The 18,320-nt window shown below is 42.2% G+C and overlaps 1 protein-coding gene across 11 annotated transcripts in view; it reads right to left on the bottom strand.

Annotated features, from left to right (window-relative positions):
* The window catches only part of LOC118656434 (CREB binding protein), a 179,614-nt gene that overhangs the window by 53,767 nt on the left and 107,527 nt on the right, over positions 1 to 18,320 (bottom strand). For 9 of the 11 annotated variants that reach the window (XM_036309777.1, XM_036309775.1, XM_036309771.1 and 6 more), the window contains 3 exons: positions 13,235 to 13,475; positions 11,832 to 11,945; positions 819 to 1,055 (listed from right to left, as the gene is read on the bottom strand). In XM_036309777.1, the coding sequence (XP_036165670.1) occupies positions 819 to 1,055; positions 11,832 to 11,945; positions 13,235 to 13,475 (592 nt within the window). The remainder of the gene's footprint in view (positions 1 to 818; positions 1,056 to 11,831; positions 11,946 to 13,234; positions 13,476 to 18,320) is intronic. The other 2 variants (XM_036309774.1, XM_036309781.1) reach the window with 1 other exon arrangement.

The raw sequence follows: 18,320 nt of genomic DNA, 5'->3' as shown, positions 1-18,320 counted from the left end.
GCTCCCAGGTTCGATTCCAGTCAAGGGCACATGCCCAGGTTGCGGGCTCGACCCACAGTAAGGGGTGTGCAGGAGGCAGCCAGTCAATGATTCTCTTTCCTCTTTGATGTTTTTTTCTCTCTCTCTCCCTTCCTCTCTGAAATCAGTAAAAATATATTTAAAAATATATATGTATTTTTAAAAAGGACTATGTCGACTTGAAAAATATTAAGTAAACAATATGCAGAGGTGGCAAAAATTTTGGAGCTGTGTAACAAAAGACCAAACACTGGCAAATAATGGGATAAGATTACACTAGGCAATACTAATACACTGGTACACGGAGAAGGCTGAGACAGGAGAGATTTTCTGAGACTCCTGTTAACCAGTCCATGTCCTGGCTGGTCACTTCCAGCAGTGGGATAACCCATAACCTAGACGTGCTGGAAATGGCAGACCATCTATAAGTTATCCATTAAATAAATGATCTACTGAGAATCAATGCAAGTAGTACAACCATAATTCTAACTTAAGACTTTGCATTCTGAGCCATTATCAAGTCCCCTTTATTAAAACTGTCCAGACAGAAGTGGCACAAGCAACAAAAATGTTGGGCAAATGCTACTGTTTTAACAAGCCTGTAACATATTCCATGAATTGGAAATATTTGCCTTTTCCTGGAAGTTTTTTTTCTTTCTTTCAATTTACAAGATACCATCACCATAATATATACATTTATTAATTTGAAATTAAACTGAAAATAGCCTCTGGTTCCAAGAAGACTTGTCATTTCCATGCTGTATTAGGACAAAGAAGTTTTCAAGAGTTCCTTCACTTACCCAAGGGGTTGAGAGTCCTCATCTGCTGGTGAGTTTGAGGCTGTGCTGGTTGCTGGCCAGAAACCTGCAGCTGCGTCTGGGGCTGGTTCAGGTAGGGAAGTCCAAGAGCAGCATATGCTCGCTGCATGGAGCTGGGGTCTATAGGATTTGGGTTACTTAAAGAAGTAGCATTCTGCTGGCCTGTACCAACAGAACCAATTGTGTTCTGAATTCCACTAGCTGGAGATCCCAGGATGGCTAGAACAACAAACAAACAAAAAAGGTGAGCAATAGGTAGAAGCCCATAAATTATTTTTAAATTACTGAGAAACAAGTAAAAATTTATCAGACTATCTATATGTCATGAAGTATTAGAACAAGGCTACCAAGGAAGGAGGTGTGCAGAGAGAAGGATCCTATTCTATTCATCTATTCTGTATGCCAGTAGCTGAGGAGCAAAAAGCTAAAGAAAATCCAAGCTTCTCTTTTAGAAAGTAACAGACCATAATATCAGAGATCACTTAATAAAAATTAATATGTATCAAAGTCTCAGAATAAGTCAGTTCTAGGGAAGTGGCAAACATGATAACAGAAAATGTTTTGATTCTTTGCGGGGGGGGGGGGGGGGGGGAGACAAAGTACCACATGATCTCACTCATGTAGAATCTAAGTAACAAAATAAACTGGTGAGAGGAGTGGATCCAGAAACATGGACGCATGGAACAGAGTGCAGAATTTGAGGGAAGGCAGAGGAGGACGGGTGGGTGGGGTGTAATCAACCATGGGCCTTGTATGCATATATGCATGTCCCATGGACAGATAATGGGGTGGAGAGGGCCTTGGGTGAGGGCGGGCTAGAGGGGGTCAATGGGGGAAAATGGGGACATATGTAATACTTTCAACAAACAAAGAATTATTTAAAAAAAAGAAAAGGATGGCATTCTGGGCCCTGGCTTGTGTGCTAAGTGGTTAGAGCGTTGGCCTGAGCACAGAAGGGTCTCGGGGGGGCGGTCTCCAGCCATCACTGAGATGAACTAAGAGGCATCCCCGTCCTGCTGCTACTCTCCCTGGGTCCTTCACTACCCACCTGTACAAGTCAGAAGGATTAACAAGGAGCAGAGGTGATGCTCAGTCAATCACTTATTAATAAATCTATGATGTGATCTTCTAAATAACAGTATCATAATGCCTCGAAACTTACGTGTACAATGACTGCATTAACATGACACCTTTCTTTCCTATGAGTTTCCTATGCAAAAGGGCACCATGCTGAGCTCTCTATGTAAAGCTAATCAAGAAAGAATGTACTTGACTGACTGATCTAGTTGAAATTAATATATAGAAAAAAGCTTGGATTTTCTTTTAGCCAGGTGTTATCTCAGCTTCACTGATATTCAGGACCTGGGCTCTGCCTCCTGCAACCACCATTAGCTTCTTTAAAGGAAAATCCATGACAACATAAAGAACCTCATTCCCAATAGCTTCAAAGTTAACTGACATGACAGATGACCCCAAACTTGCAAATCCTTGATCATTTCAAATACAATTCATTAGTCTGTCCGTCCGTCCATCCATCCATTCATCCATCCATCCAAATATTCTTATTTGGTGAGCAGTTACCATATAATAAGTTTTATGACATACTATTTATTCTTAAGAGTTCCCTTCTGTCCAACTTCCCCAAACTTTAGAGTCATATTATAATTAGCTGATAAAATTGATACTATAACATATGCTCTTTAATACATAAGATACTATACTAAGGCTTTTTTTCAAATCAGACCATTACGTGTTTATATTCTCACATTTAACCATCAGTGCAAGTATAACATAAACAACTCAAATACTTACCAGAGTAACTTAATTAAATGTGTGAAAAAACTTGGTAATTACACATTCCATACTGTTAACTTTTCTAAATAAGGATATTCAGATCTCCAACTCATTAATGTTCATTAGTTAGAATTATACACACCAAGAATCTCATTACAATAAATGAAAAGATTCCCAAGATGCACTTTATGACAAGTGTGTATCTAAAATAAATCATATAGAATATCTTTTATTTTTTTCTAATAGTATGTTCCAAAACTTTAATTGTGCTCATTGTACTCCTGAAACCAACATGCTAAATTTTCTAAAAGCACTATGATGTAAAAAGGAAAATAATAATGGTAGGATGATTTATTTTTCTATCACCTTGTGGTATAAGAAAGAAGAGACCCAGACTACATTTGTTACACATAATGATCAATTGTAAAAAGGAATTTTAAAAAACAATGTATGCAGCCTTTCATTTCTATGTGAAGATGCAATATAATAGTTATGCTTTAGTGACAAGTTCTATTATATTCCACTTTCATCCACACTTCCCCAAATACCAACCTTTTATTTTTTATTTTTTGGTTAATCCTCACCTGAGGATATTTTTCCCATTTACTTTAGAAAGAGTGGAAAGGAGGCAGAGAAAGGGGGGGGGGGAAAGGGGAGAGGGAACACTGATGAGAGACACACATAGATTGTTTGCCTCTCACACGCGCCTGACTGGGACTGGGGATTGAAACTGCAACCCTTGACAGGGAATTGAACCCGAGACCCTTCTGTGCTCAGGCCAACGCTCTAACCACTTAGCACACAAGCCAGGGCCCAAAATGCCATCCTTTTCTTTTTTTAAAATAATTCTTTGTTGCCGAAGCCGGTTTGGCTCAGTGGATAGAGCGTCGGCCTGCAGACTGAAAGGTCCCGGGTTCGATTCCGGTCAAGGGCATGTACCTGGGTCGCAGGCATATCCCCAGTGGGAGATGTGCAGGAGGCGGCTGATCGATGTTTCTCTCTCATCGATGTTTCTAGCTCTCTATCTCTCTCCCTTCCTCTCTGTGAAAAATCAATAAAATATATTAAAAATAATAATAATAATTCTTTGTTTGTTGAAAGTATTACATATGTCCCCATTTTCCCCCATTGACTCCCTCTAGCCCGCCCTCACCCAAGGCCCTCTCCACCCCATTGTCTGTCCATGGGACATGCATATATGCATACAAGGCCCATGGTTGACTACACCCCACCCACCCGTCCTCCTCTGCCTTCCCTCAAATTCTGCACTCTGTTCCATGCGTCCATGTTTCTGGATCCACTCCTCTCACCAGTTTATTTTGTTACTTAGATTCTACATGAGTGAGATCATGTGGTACTTTGTCTTTCCCTGACCGACTTACTTCACTTAGTATGATACTCTCCAGGTCCCTCCATGCTGTCTCAAAGGGTAAGAGATTCTTTTTTTTACTGCTGCAGAGTATCCCATGGTATAAATGTGCCACAGCTTTTTTACTCACTCATCTACTGATGGGCACTTGGGCTGTTTCCAGATCTTAGCTATTGCAAATTGTGCTGCTATGAACATAGGGGTGCATACGTTCTTTTTGATTGGGATTTTGGGTTTCTTAGGATATATTCCTAGAAATGGGATCACTAGGTCAAATGGCAGTTTCCTATTTAATGTTTTAAGGAAACTTCATACTGTTTTCCATAATGGCTGCACCAGTCTGCCAAATGCCATCCTTTTAGCCAAAATGTCCCCATCTTAGGGCGAATTCCATTCCCAAGTCCAAGGTCTTTTTCAAGGCAGCCAGACAATCCCATGGAAGCTGTTAACATGGTCACTGTAGTTGTGTTTATGTTAAAAAGCATTTATTTCCTAAACATAAAACATTACTATATTTTTAAAAAACATACCTATCAAGAGACAAGCAAGCATTTGGAACTTGGCATTTGTAACAATCAGAGGCAAGAAAAACAAAGTACAAATAAAAGATGTCTGACATTTAAGCATGGTCCAATTTGAGTCCAAATGCTGGTAGTAGATGACATACTACTTCAGAGTAAGAAAACACAGACATTTACTATTGGGGTGATGGTTGGTTGAAGGGGGAGTGATCAGGTAAAAGCAATCATAAACTCTGTTTTGGGAGCTCAAGATGCTACCATCCCTCCATGAACATTTTCCTGATCTCTCTCTTGGGCAGCAGTCATTCTTCCCTGAATTCTCACATCACCTACTAGGGCTCTGCTTCTCTTTGGGCAGCTACACTTCACATATTCACTTCCTTACTCTACCAATTAAGTTAGTACAGACTGCTTGCTAGGCTTCAGGATACAGTGTGAGCACAAAGCCTGCACTCATGGAGCACAGAATGTTGGGAAAGACAATAGACTAATCACTTAACAAGTGTAAAACTGCATCTCTCTATCAGGGAAGATCATGCTCATCTCACCTTCCTTGTACATTCCCTAAGGTGGGACCAATGTGTGACTCTCTTGACTTTGTATGTCGAGGTGCCTTGTAAAGTCCCCTGCAGAGTTCAAGTGAGCTGTAGCAGTCTAGCAGAATGACTGGCCTTCTTCAGACACCTCCCACCCCCAGCCAGGCAGCACTAAGTTCTTTAGGCTGAACAAAAATTAAAGGAGTGCTAAGAACAGCAATACTTCATCTGGCATCCTATCTAATAAAGAGGGGATATGCTAATTGACCCTCACACCATCGCAAAAGATGGCAGCGCCCAAGCCAATAAGGAGGAAATATGCTAATTGACTGTCCCTCCCTCAAAGATGGAGGCACCCGCAGTCAATAAGGAGGAATATGCTAACTGAATGCCATGCCCTCAAAGATGGGGGTACCCACAGCCACAAGATGGTTGGCAGGGGAGGGCAGCTGGGGGTGACCAGGCCTGCAGGGGAAGGTAGGTAGGGGGGACCAGGCCAGTAGCGGAGGGCAGCTGGGGGTGACCAGGCCAGCAGGGGAGGGCAGTTGGGGGCAATTAGGCCAGCAGGGGAGCAGTTAGGCGTCGATCAGGCTGGCAGCAGAAAGGTTAGGGTGTGATCAGGCTGGCAGGCAGAAGCGGTTAGGGGCAATCAGGCAGGCAGGCAAGCGGTTGGGAGCTAGCAGTCCCGGACTGTGAGAGGGATCCCAGATTGGAGAGGGTGCAGGCTGGGCTGAGGGACACACTCTCCTCCCCCAGTGTACGAATTTCATGCACCAGGCCTCTAGTCACTGATAATGAGGCTGTCCACATTAATCAATTTTATACATTACTGACATTTATCTCCTTAAATGTCAAAACTTCCACTCTATCCACTGACGCTCTATCCACTGAGCCAAACCGGTTATGGCCCAATGTCTATATTTCTAACAAGCCACCTGGGAGTGCCCATGTTCCTGGTCTGAGGACTATACTTGGGAGTAGAAAAATAAACTTCACTGATGAGGCAAGTGAGTTCGAATAGGGAATTTGGTCATGTGTCCACATAGCTCCAGTCCTCCATGCCACCCTATGACCTAGAATTAATGAGAATCAGATGCCAGGACTGATATTAGATATACTCCTTGGAAAGTCCTAATTATTCAATAAATTCTGATTCTTTTTAGCATCTTAACATCTTTTTTTTCCCTCTCTTTGAGCTAATGCTATACAGTTGCATACACAATCAATTGCCATGTCACACACTGTTGTATTAGTTGGCATTCCTGCTACTAGCACATCTTCAAACCACTCCCTGACACCGCCACTGCTCTATTACTCCCCTTCTGTCACAGCTTCATCAGGATCCCATGACCTAGGAAACAAAAGGCTATGTTTTGCAGTGGTCTGTTTCCAGGACTCACTGTCACTTTTCATGCAGATCCAAGGCAGTCCTTCCCTACTGAGCATAAAGATTGTTCTTCTGTAGGTTCCATGCATAGTATACTAACTTGCAAATTGAGTTCACCAGGAACTTCAGTCCCCAATCATTCTCAATAAAACCGAACTCAATTGAAAATCCAACAAAAATTGACACATTAAATTCCAAAGCTTTGTCAGAGTGGTGGGACACATATCATTAAGCAGGCAAAGCAACTACTTACTATCTAGTCACCGCTAAGATTTCTACTGAAAAAGTTGTACTGGAAGTTACTCAGGCCTGTATACACATCTCTGCAGAGTTGCTCCCACACAATGCTTTGCAGGTGCCATGCGTGCTAGGCCTGCTTCCTTTCCAGCATCTTCTTGTACACAGGACAGGATAAAAGGGAACATCCTAGCCCAGTTGCCAGGCCTCACATCAATCCACCATTGAGCAAGAATGCACAAACAAACAAACAAACAAACAAACAAACAATAAAATAAGATTGCACAAACCTTCCAACAGTTTTTCTTTAGAAGCCAAACGACTCAGGAGCAGGAAACACTATGTTACTCAGAAGAGCAAGGACAACACGGTTCTGATCAAACACATCACCAATGATTGACTGGTACTTACCAGGTAAATCAGGGACAAACAAGCCCACCACTCTGTCCCTATAGACATTTAAGTTCTACTGCCTCCTCTGCTTCCCATGCCAACCACAGTCTGTCAAAAGAAGTGTCTGAGAATCTCTGAGACCTCTCAGGTGGAACAAGAGCCTGTTCAACAAACACTTACTGAGCACCTAAGAGGTTACTCTTCGTGAGTAGAAGTTTTAAGGAGGTAGAGTTGGACACAGTATCATGAAGGAAGGTGTTTAAAACAATCAGAGTTGCCTAAAATTAGAACAGCCAGGCTAGGGAGAGAGCCAGTGGAAGTATTCAAGCAACAGACTAGAGGGCTGCTGGTTGACATTCTGTCAATGGGCTCATGCTGCATGAGTAAATGGGTTCAGTTTGACTCTGGGGCTGACCCTATAGCATCCATTTGACAGTCCTTGTGGGTCTCTGAGTTGGTTTCCCCCAGAGAATGACTCAAATCTCCTCAAGGCATTTAAAGAAGAGCATATCAGCCACTCATGTGCATACCAATAACATGGCAATTTGTTAAAATGCCGATACTAATATAGAGAGCCTGGTATGAGGCTCTAATGTCTGCATTTCTTTTAAAAATCTTTTTTAAAAAATTGATTTTAGAGAGACAGAGGAAGAGGGAGAGAGAGAAAAACAACAATATGAGAGCCAGTTGCCCCCCACATGCACCAGGGATAGAACCTACAACCTGGGAGTTGAACCAGCAACCTTACAGTGTGCTGGACGACGCTCAACCAACTAAATAAACCACACCGGCTAGGGCCCAATGTCTATATTTCTTTTTTTTTTTTTTTAAATATATTTTATTGATTTTTTACAGAGAGGAAGGTAGAGGGATAGAGAGTTAGAAACATCGATGAGAGAGAAACATCGATCAGTTGCCTCCTGCACACCCCCCACTGGGGATGTGGCCGCAACCAAGGTACATGCCCTTGACCGGAATCGAACCTGAGACCCCTCAGTCCGCAGGCCGACGCTCTATCCACTGAGCCAAACCGGTTACGGCCCAATGTCTATATTTCTAACAAGCCACCTGGGAGTGCCCATGTTCCTGGTCTGAGGACTATACTTGGGAGTAGAAAAATAAACTTCACTGATGAGGCAAGTGAGTTCGAATAGGGAATTTGGTCATGTGTCCACATAGCTCCAGTCCTCCATGCCACCCTATGACCTAGAATTAATGAGAATCAGATGCCAGGACTGATATTAGATATACTCCTTGGAAAGTCCTAATTATTCAATAAATTCTGATTATCTCTGTAAGGGATAGATAGCATGAGATCAGTGATTATAGAATCTCTAGAAAACTGAAAAATCAGAATCTCAACAACATAAGCCAAAAAGGTAACCAATGGTCTGAGATTCATGTCAAACAACCTCAGGTTAGCTCCACAGGTTTTTCTGGTAGGTTCATAGAGACATCAATGAGAGAAGTAAGATGGTAAAAATGTGTGCACCAGGTAAGGTAAGCATCTGTAGGAAACCCTGCCTAAAAAGCACACAGCCTTGGTGGCACAGGGCACATGCTCCACATGCAGGCACAGCTGGATCTGAGATAGCCCCAGGGGTCCTCACCACCTCAGAACGAATAGTCCCTCTCTCCCTGAATTACCTTGTCTGTACAGGAACCTATGAGTCCTGTCAGATTCTGCCCTTACAGACATGTCAACTCTGCTGACACTATCGATGCTGTTTAGAATATTTTATTGTTACTTTATTGAAATTGGGCTCCATTAAGCCTTACCCTCCAGCAAAGTCCGGTCTTCTCTCCTCAAGGATTGCCAATACTAGTGTCTTCTCTCTACCTTGTTCCTTTGAGTAATACCACTGTCACATCATTTTTAATGTAGATATTCTGACTCTGGAACTGACTTTAAGGTACTAGAACAGTGGTTCTTAACCTTGGCTGCACATTAGAATCACCTGGGAATCTTTTTAAAATCCTGATTTCTGGGCCTCATCCTCTAGAAATTCTGTTTCTTTGTTATGGGGTAGGGCCACAACATTAGTAACAAAGAAAATTTCCAGAGGATGCGGCCCAGAAATCAGGATTTTGAAAAGATTCCCAGGTGATTCTAACGTGCAGCCAAGGTTGAGAACCACTGTACTAGAAGGATGAATCCGCATTTCTTCTCTACTGCCTAAACCAAGTGTTCATACGTTTAAGCACAATTTGCTTTAGAAGAGTTGAAAAATACCAACAAACATTTACAGAAAAGATATCGTTGAAACTTGCTCACTCATCATCTCAAACTCTTTTATAATCACACAACTATTGTTAGAGCCAAAAAAATACACTCAAAGTTGAAACCTAATTTGAGAAGCATTTAATAATTTTTAAATAGGAGCTTTCATTTCTTTCATGAAAAATTACTAAAACTTTGTACAAAAATAATCTAAATATTACCATGACTATAATAAAATCACCCTGGTAACACCTTACATTATGACTAGTAGAAACACTGTGGTTTACCACTTCAGAGAGTACGCACCAGATAAATTGTCACAACAGCCAGAGAGTTATAAGGATGTTTAAAAAAAAACCCACAAAAAACCACATACATTTCTTTTTTTTTTTTTCTTAAACAAAAACCACATTCATGTTTCTTAAAAAGAGAAATCACAAAAGTTTACAATTGTCATGGTGATACATACTAAAAACAAAAGGTCCCAGAAAAGCCACACCCCAAATTAAAAGTTCAGAATGAAATCTTGTCTCATTACTAGAGGCCCAGTGCATGAAATTCATGCGGGAGTGGTGGTGGTGGGGGGGGGCGCGTGCACGCAGGCCCTCAGCCTGAATTGCGAGAGGGTGCAGGCCAGGACGAGGGACCCCACTGGTGCACGATTGGGGCTGGGGAAGAACCTGGGATTGGCCAGCTGGGGAGGGGCCACAGGAGGGCTCTAGGGTGTGTCCGGCAAGTCTTGCTTAGTCCCAATCGGCCGGACCCTAGCAGCAAGCTAACCTACCAGTTGGAGCGTCTGCCCCCTGGTGGTCAGTGCATGTCATAGCAACTGGTCGACTGGTTGACTGTCTGCCCCCGGTGGTCAGTGCACATCATGGCGAGCAGTTGAGTGTCCTTAGCATAACATTAGCATATTACATTTGATTGGTTGAATGGCTGACAGGCGGACCAGACACTTAGCATATTAGGCTTTTATTATATAGGATTCATAGAATTAATACTGCACAACTATAAACTCAAATGAATATTTTAGCACTTAAAAAAGCCTATTACCGAAATGCATCCTAAAACACAAGAAATTGTAACCATCAAAATATACTAGTTTAAAAAATGGTTTTATACTAACTTAGAGGAAAAACAGACTGTATTCTACTAGAACTATTGTCCCAAACATTTTGTTCTAGAATACCCAGATTCCTAGACTTTCAATTTATATGAAAGATGTCCTGGAAATTTTTATTAATTAAAATTTTGATCAAAAATTAATTTAACTCATTTTGGGAAGTAACTTTGAAAGAAAACCTAGTATGACTCCTTCTCTAGGGAGGGAAGGAGAATAACGGGCCTATGACCCCTGGATGTCTCTCCTATGTGACATGGACACTGCTGAGCAGAGTCAGCTCATAGACATCCTCTCAGGAGGGGGTGAGCTGGACTTAAAGGAAAAGCACCTGGGTTATCACCAGTGCTCCACTCCCTGGCACTTAGGAACATGAGCTTTTCCACCTTTCCTTGTACCACTTGCAAACTAGAAAGAAAAGCAGCACATTCTCCAGGTAGCAGTGGGGTCTTGAGGAAGATGATCAAGAATGAGAGGAATGAACATGTAACCACAAACAAGGGAGGGTGGCAAGATGTCACAGACAAGATGGAGGACTAGAAAGACTGTGCTGTGCTCAAAGTCACAGGGAGAAGCTCCAGCCAAAGAGGTAACATGATATTGAAAAGTACGTCTTATCTGTCCAAACTGAGGGACACACCCAAGACCACTGTTTTACCTCTAAAATAACAGGAAAGGGCTTGAAACTGGGAAGAGATGCTCATCTTTTCACTGCTCTGATGGCTATAGGGAACCCCTGGGAGTCCCACACAAGCCTCCTGAACTGGGATCACTGCTTAAACAGTCAATCAGCTAAAGGCTACACAGATGACTCCAAAGACAACAAAGCAACGGAAATGATCAGAATGCAGCCAGTCTGGGGCAGAGACTCTCAATCTGTGCTGAATAAATTGTAAGTTATGCTAATAGGACTGGGAGCTGCAGCTCCATGAGGGATGGAAACCTCTCAAATGTCTACATGTGGGATTCTATACTGACCTGGCCTGACTGACTTATCTATGATTTTGGGGTAAGAGGTTTCCAATTCCAAAAGAAGTGTCCTTCTATTTTCCCTGTTCCACCCCAAAGTCACTGCAATTAGTGATGCGACATTCATATCCTCAGATACTGAGTATCTTTCAAGAAATAGGAAGAGTAGGTCACTTTGGTGATAATCCTTTCCCATTCCTGCCAATTCTGGTACAGGGGGGTGGAGGTGGCAGAGAATTAAATTCCAAAACAACCACATCCACTGAGCACAATGAGACTCTGTCTACTCACTAAGCTTGCTTCATCCTTTGTCACTGTATGTCTCCACTCACTACTATACTTTGTGGTTAATAATTTCTGCCCTGCTTCCTACCTATGTTTCTGTATTCTCTTCAGAAATAGCTCATTTTCTTATCTCCAAGCTTCTCTACCCCCAATGCTCACTTACTTTGTTGGTTTCGCTTGTCACTGGCATTTTTCAAAGGGAGGCAAACAGGACAGTCATGTCGTGTGCAGTTCTTCCAATGAGAGATGATTTGTCGTGAAGATGCACAATGGGCAACTATGACCAGAAAAACAACGAGATGTTATTTTTCTATCCAAATCGTCACACTTTCAAATACACCTAAATTATAATGCCAGGTTCCATAAGAAAATGGTAATAAGGTAACCATAACACAGTACAGGCAGTCCTCAACTTACAAACAGGCAGTTTTCCAAGAAGTTTGTAAGGCGACTGTTGAGAATTGCAAACAAAAACTTCCCATTGAAGCAATGTTATGAATGATGGTGATTAAGGTTCAGCCCACAAAACAAAAGCTATTTGACCTGAAGTACTAAACAACTGGAATGAAAGGTAGAATAAATAATTCTGCAAGGTCACTATTTAAAATAAAAATGTTATAGTATGTTTAAGGATGAAGCCATCTAAATACTCTTGTTGAAGAAATACAAATAGAGAAATGAGAAGTCTGCGGAGATTCTGAAGGGCCCCCCCTGGGCACTTTCCAAAGTACTTGAAAGGGTAATTAAACCTGGTTATTCTCAGTCTTTACCTTCACTTCCATATTAAAGAACTGATTTCTTACTAAAGGTCTGGCATAACCCTCCTTCGGCTTCTCCATCAGTTTAAGGGTTATGCTGGGAACTCACAAATGTCATAAAGGGAGAGAGGGAGATCAGGTAGACCATCTCCCCAAGGTTTAGGAGCACAAGAGAGAAAAGGAAAGAAGATAAAGATTAGAGGAAAGTATAGTAGTTAGTAAGAAACACTTTCTTTGGTAGAATCAAGGGGTCTGCCATCGAAGAGGGGGAAGGGAGGCACATGGTGTGTAAGTGACAGGAAGAGAGGAGGTGGCAGAGATGATATGGTGCACACAGTTCCCCAGGTCACGGATAGTCACCCAGGACAACTTCCTTGATATCCTGATTAGCCTCAAGACGAAAGTATGGAGGAACAAGGCAGTGGCTTGACACACGACATAGTTGCAAGAGACATTACTGAGAAAAGGGTTTGTACATGCATGTGTGTGTGCTACACTGCCCAAAAGAAAACAGTGCCCTAGACATTTATAATGAAGACTATGTTTAAGAAGCGACAAATATTTTCTGTGACAGAGGAAGGAGGTAAAGAACAAATGCTGGGCACAGCCTCATCCAGTAGAAGGTCACAGAATATTATTATTAAACCAAATCACCTTTCTCCTCAGCAATTAAGTGTTCCAGTGGCATCTGACTGGATGGTGTGTAAAGACATAGATTGCAAGAACCTTATAAGAAGAGAGCTGGCTACTAACAAGGACAAATTTCATCCTAAGCTTTGCCAGTAGGATTTCAGAAAATGGCACTTACCTTGACAGGCTTTCCCAGCCTGACAGTGTGTCATGTGATTCAAAACATTTTTCATGGTTCGACAATGTGGGAGAGAGCAGGCCCGAACCTCTCCGTTTGCTTGTTCTCGTCTCTGACATTTATGAGCGTGAAGCAGTAGAACCAGCTGCTGCTGTATCAGTTTGCGTTTTTCAGGATCTGCAGTGGGGCCCGTTGCAATTGCTTGTGTGGGTACAATTCCCACTGATGTTTGCATCTGAGACTAAAATAAAACAAATTAATAAACATTTAATAAGCTTTTAGAGTTCCCATTCATGTTCATTAATTATTTTTCAAACTAATGTTAAAGTTGATGGATATTGGGCACAGAGATAAAGCAGCTGGTGTGGTTCTCTTTAATTCATCAAAGACTTTAAGGAAGATAAAGAAGCAAAGAAATAAACCAACTGAGAAACAAGGCTGATTAAAGTTCACTGTGTATGACTGTCTCAGAGCAAGAAAATGCTGCTTATTCTTAACTGTAGTAACCAAAACCCAACTCACTCCACAATATATACAAGAGCAGGAAAAGCTGTGTTACTATCTTAGGTTAAACCATATGAAACTGTTGTTTTTGTAGGCCAAAATAGCCAAACATTAGCAATTTCAGATGGTTCAACTTAATTGAAAAATATCTGATGCAGCAGAAGAATCAGAGCCACCCTCTGGATTTCATTATCTTGTGACCAGAATACTTTCAGTATTCATTACCTGTCCTAAAAGAATAATACAAACTTATCCTTAATACGACATCTAGTACAATTGCTAATGCTTATGAAATTCTTTTCCTTCCATTAAAATTCCACTCAGACATCAGGACAATATTTTCAAAAAGTATTTGACAATCTGTTAGATATAGAAATAAGAGTTTAGTTGCTTTCACCCTTAAAAAATAACAAGCCAGACTGACTGTACCTCTTAACTGCAAAGAAAATGGAAAAGGTGAGCCATGCAGTCTTCTTATTCTTAGAAACTACCAACATTCTTTAGACAACTCTAGTATTCTGACACTAACACTCCCAACTTGATTTTATAACACTCTCTGAAATTGTTGCTCAATGAGATGAAAGGGTTGTATGAACTCTAAGTGGCCTGAAATCCATGTTAGAAGCATCCTTAGACTCTAAAAACTTCCCTGTTTAGTCCTCATTGCCCAGGAGGGTACTGGGAATAGACAAAAAGTGCTAAGACAAGAACTTCCCTTTAAAAACACAGAACCAGCCCTAACTGTTTTGGCTCAGTGGATAGAGCATCGGCCTACAGACTGAAGGTCCCAGGTTCGATTCCGGTCAAGGGCATGTACCTTGGTTGCAGGCACATCTCCAGCAGGGGGTGTGCAGGAGGCAGCTGATCAATGTTTCTCTCATCGATGTTTCTAACTCTCTATCCCTCTCCCTTCCTCTCTGTAAAATATCAATAAAATATATTTAAAAAATAAAATAAAAACACAGAACCAAAACTGTGATGTAAATACCCCCAAAAGTAGAGCATGAATTTTATGCAATTTTGTTTAAAAAAATAAGAATAAAGGGACAAATCTCTCTTACCAGCAACCAAAACTACAAAACTACAGATTTCTTTACATGTATCTAGAAAAAGAAACATGTTCATCAATTCCAGTGTCACCTGAAAATACAAAAGTAAATTCCAGATGAATTAGGGTGTGTAAAAATAGGTTAAAATAGATAAAATTATTAGAAAAAAATAAAGAGTATTTTTAGAATGAGGGTAAAAAAAAACTTAAAAAGACATAAAATTAAGGTTTAAAAAGAGAAAAATTGTTACTTTTGAAAAGTGGAAACTGAGTCCAAAGTTAGGACCATTCTTAAAGCTCCTATATACAGGGTGGAGCAAAAGTAGACTTACAGTTTTGAGTACACAAAACAGAGTTTCTTCTTCTTCTTCTTTTTTTTTTTTTAAACCCTCACCTGAGGATATGCTTTTATTCATTTTAGAGAGGAAGGGAGAGAGAGAGAGAGAAACAATGATGTGAGAGAGTGCAACATCAATTGGTTACCTCCTGTACACACCTGACAGGGGAGCAAAACTGCAACCTAGGTATGTGCCTTCACGAGGAACTGAATCCACAACCTTTTTTGGTATATAAGACAATGGCTCCAACCAACTGAGCCACCTGGCCAGGGCAGTTTATTCTTATATTATTTTCCATACAAAGAACTGCAAACCTACTTTTGCCCCACCCAGTAAGTTATGTTGCCAAATTCTTTTCCAGAAAGGTGGCAGCATTTATTATATAAACTGTGCTATATCTCAGTGCCAAGAAAACTCAATGGAGAGAATAGTTTTTTTCAGTTAATGGTGATGAAAAAAACAGGACAACTGGATATCCACATGTAAAAAAAATGAAGATGAAATCCTTCTTCACATCAAACTCAAAAATTAATTCAAAATTAATAAAAGACCTAAATGTGAGAGCTAAAACTATAAAACGCTTAGAAAAAGATCATAAATCATATGACTCTGGAATAGGTAATGGATTCTCAGATATGTCACCAAAAGCCCAAACAACAAAAATAAATTAACCTTATTAAAATTAAAAATTGTGCCCTGGCCAGTGTGGCTCATCCCATGTTGCCGGTTCTATTCCCAATCAGGGCATAAGACCGGGTTTTGAGCTTGATTCCAAGTTGGGGGCATGCAGGAAGCAGCCGATGGATGTTTTACTCTCACGTGGATGTTTTTTGTTTTTTTCTCTCTCTCGCCCCCTCTCCCTTCCTCTCTGTCTAAAAAAAATCAATTTAAAAACATTTAAAAATAATTAAAAATTGCTATGTTTCAAAGGACACTATGTAGAAAATGAAAGACAACCCAAAGAATGAGAGAAAATATTTGCAAATCATAGATGTAACAAGGAACTTATATCTAAAAAATACAAAGAACTCATATAGCTCAATGATAAAAAGACAAATAATCTAATTAAAAAATGGACAAAAGATGCGACTAGATACTCAACACCATTAGCCATTAAGAAAATGCAAATCAGAACCACAACGAGATACCACTTTGCACCCACCAGGATGGCTAGAATTAAAAGAAAGACAGTAAAACAAGTTTTGGTGAACACGTGAAAAAACTGAAACCCTCATCCACTACTGGAATGTCAAATTGAGCAGTCACTTTAGAAAACAGTCTGGTAGTGCATCAAAAGGTTACACCTTGAGATACCATATGACCCAGCAATTACCCTCTGAAGTATACACCCAAAGTAACTGAAAACATATGTTTACACAAAAACATGTACACAGGGTAAGAGATGTGACAACAAATGAAGGATGAGAGAGATGTGATGTTGCTGTCTTTGAAGATAGATGAAGGGGAAGAACTCTAAGCCAAGGTAAAATAAGAAGCCTCTGGAATCTGGAAAAGGATTCTCCCCTAGAGCCTGTGACGCCTTGATTTTAAGAGTATAGGACTTTGCCTACCCAATGAAGCTCACCGGTTGAACTTATACCTATGAACCAAGAGGTCACAGTTCGATTCCTGGTCAGGGCACACGCCCAGGTTGCAGGCTCAATCTCCAGTAGGGGCATGCAGGAGGCAGCTGATCAATTATTCTCTCATCATTGATGTTTCTCTTTCTCCCTCTCCCTTCCTCTTGAAATCAATAAAAATATATTTTTTAAATAGAGTATAGGACTTTTAATTTACAGAACTGTAATATAATCAATATATGTTCTTTTAAACCACTAAAATTGTGGTAATTTGTTAAAGCAACAGTAGAAAACTTATACAGTATTTCTTATAAAGACTATGACTCCCAATTCTCTATACTCTTCCTGTGCTGAATTCTTCTTCATAGCCCCCAAAATATCTGCCATTTTGCTACATATTTGCTATTATTTGATGTCTGTCCCCAGTAAGTTACAAAAGGCAGAGTTTGTCTGCTATGTCCACAGTACCTAGAGATGTACCTGAAAAGGACACACAAAACAAACAAAAACATGTACACAAATGTTTGTAGCAGCATTATTCATAACTAGAGGCCCGGTGCACTAAAATCTGTGCACTGGCGGGGGGGGGGGGGGCCCTCAGCCCCACTTGTGCCCTCTCACAGCCTGGGACCCCTCGGGAGATAACGACCTGCTGGCTTAGGCCCACTCCCGGGTGGCAGAGGGCAAGCCCAATCCCCAGGTGCCTGCCCCGCAGCCCCTGGTTGGGTTCAGAGCAGGGCCGATTGGGGAGGTGGGGCGCCGCCCCGTCATGCACAGAGCAGGGCGGATCAGGAGGTTGCGATGCCACCCTCAGTCATGCTCAGGGTAGGGCCGATTGGGGGGTTGGGGTGCTGCCCCCTGTCACACTCAAGGCAGGGTCGATGGGGAGGTTGCGGTTCCACCCCCTGTCACGCACAGAGCAGGGCGGATCAGGGGGTTGTGGTGCCACCCCTGTCACATACAGAGCCGGCCGATCAGGGGGTTGGGGCACTGCCCCCTGTCACACACATAGCAGGGCCCATCAGGGGGGTTGGGGCTCCGCACCCTGTCACGCACAGAGCAGGGCCCATCAGGGAGGTTGGGGCTCCGTACCCTGTCACACACAGAGCAGGGCTGATCAGGGGGTTGGGGAGCTGCCCCCTGTCATGCACAGAGCAGGGCCGATCAGGAGTTTGGGGAGCTCCCCCCTGTCACGCACAGAGCAGGGCCGATCAGGGGGTTGGGGAGCTCCCCACATCACGCACAGAGCAGGGCCAATCAGGAGGTTGTGATGCCACCCTCAGTCACACTCAGGGTAGGGCCAATTGGGGGGTTGGGGCGCCGCCCCACCACACTCAAGGCATGGTTAATGGGGGGGGGGTTAGGGGGCCGCACCCTGTCACCCACAGAGCAGGGCTGATCAGGGGGTTGGGGAGCTGCACCCTGTCACACACAGAGTAGGGCCGATCAGGGGGTTGGGGCGCCGCACCCTGTCACACACAGAGCAGGGTCGATAGGGAGGTTGTGGCCCCGCCCCCTGTCACACACAGAGCCGCAGGGCAATCAGAGGGTTTGGGCGCTGCCCCCTGTCACCCTGCTCCAGGGGCCAGGAGGCCTCGCGGCTCTGCTGATCCCGG

This window comes from Myotis myotis, unplaced genomic scaffold (genome assembly GCF_014108235.1).
Source record: "Myotis myotis isolate mMyoMyo1 unplaced genomic scaffold, mMyoMyo1.p scaffold_m19_p_5, whole genome shotgun sequence".
Classification (NCBI taxonomy): domain Eukaryota; kingdom Metazoa; phylum Chordata; class Mammalia; order Chiroptera; family Vespertilionidae; genus Myotis; species Myotis myotis.
The sequence above is the reverse complement of the archived record's forward strand: the minus strand, read 5'-3'. Positions and strand labels throughout refer to the sequence as shown.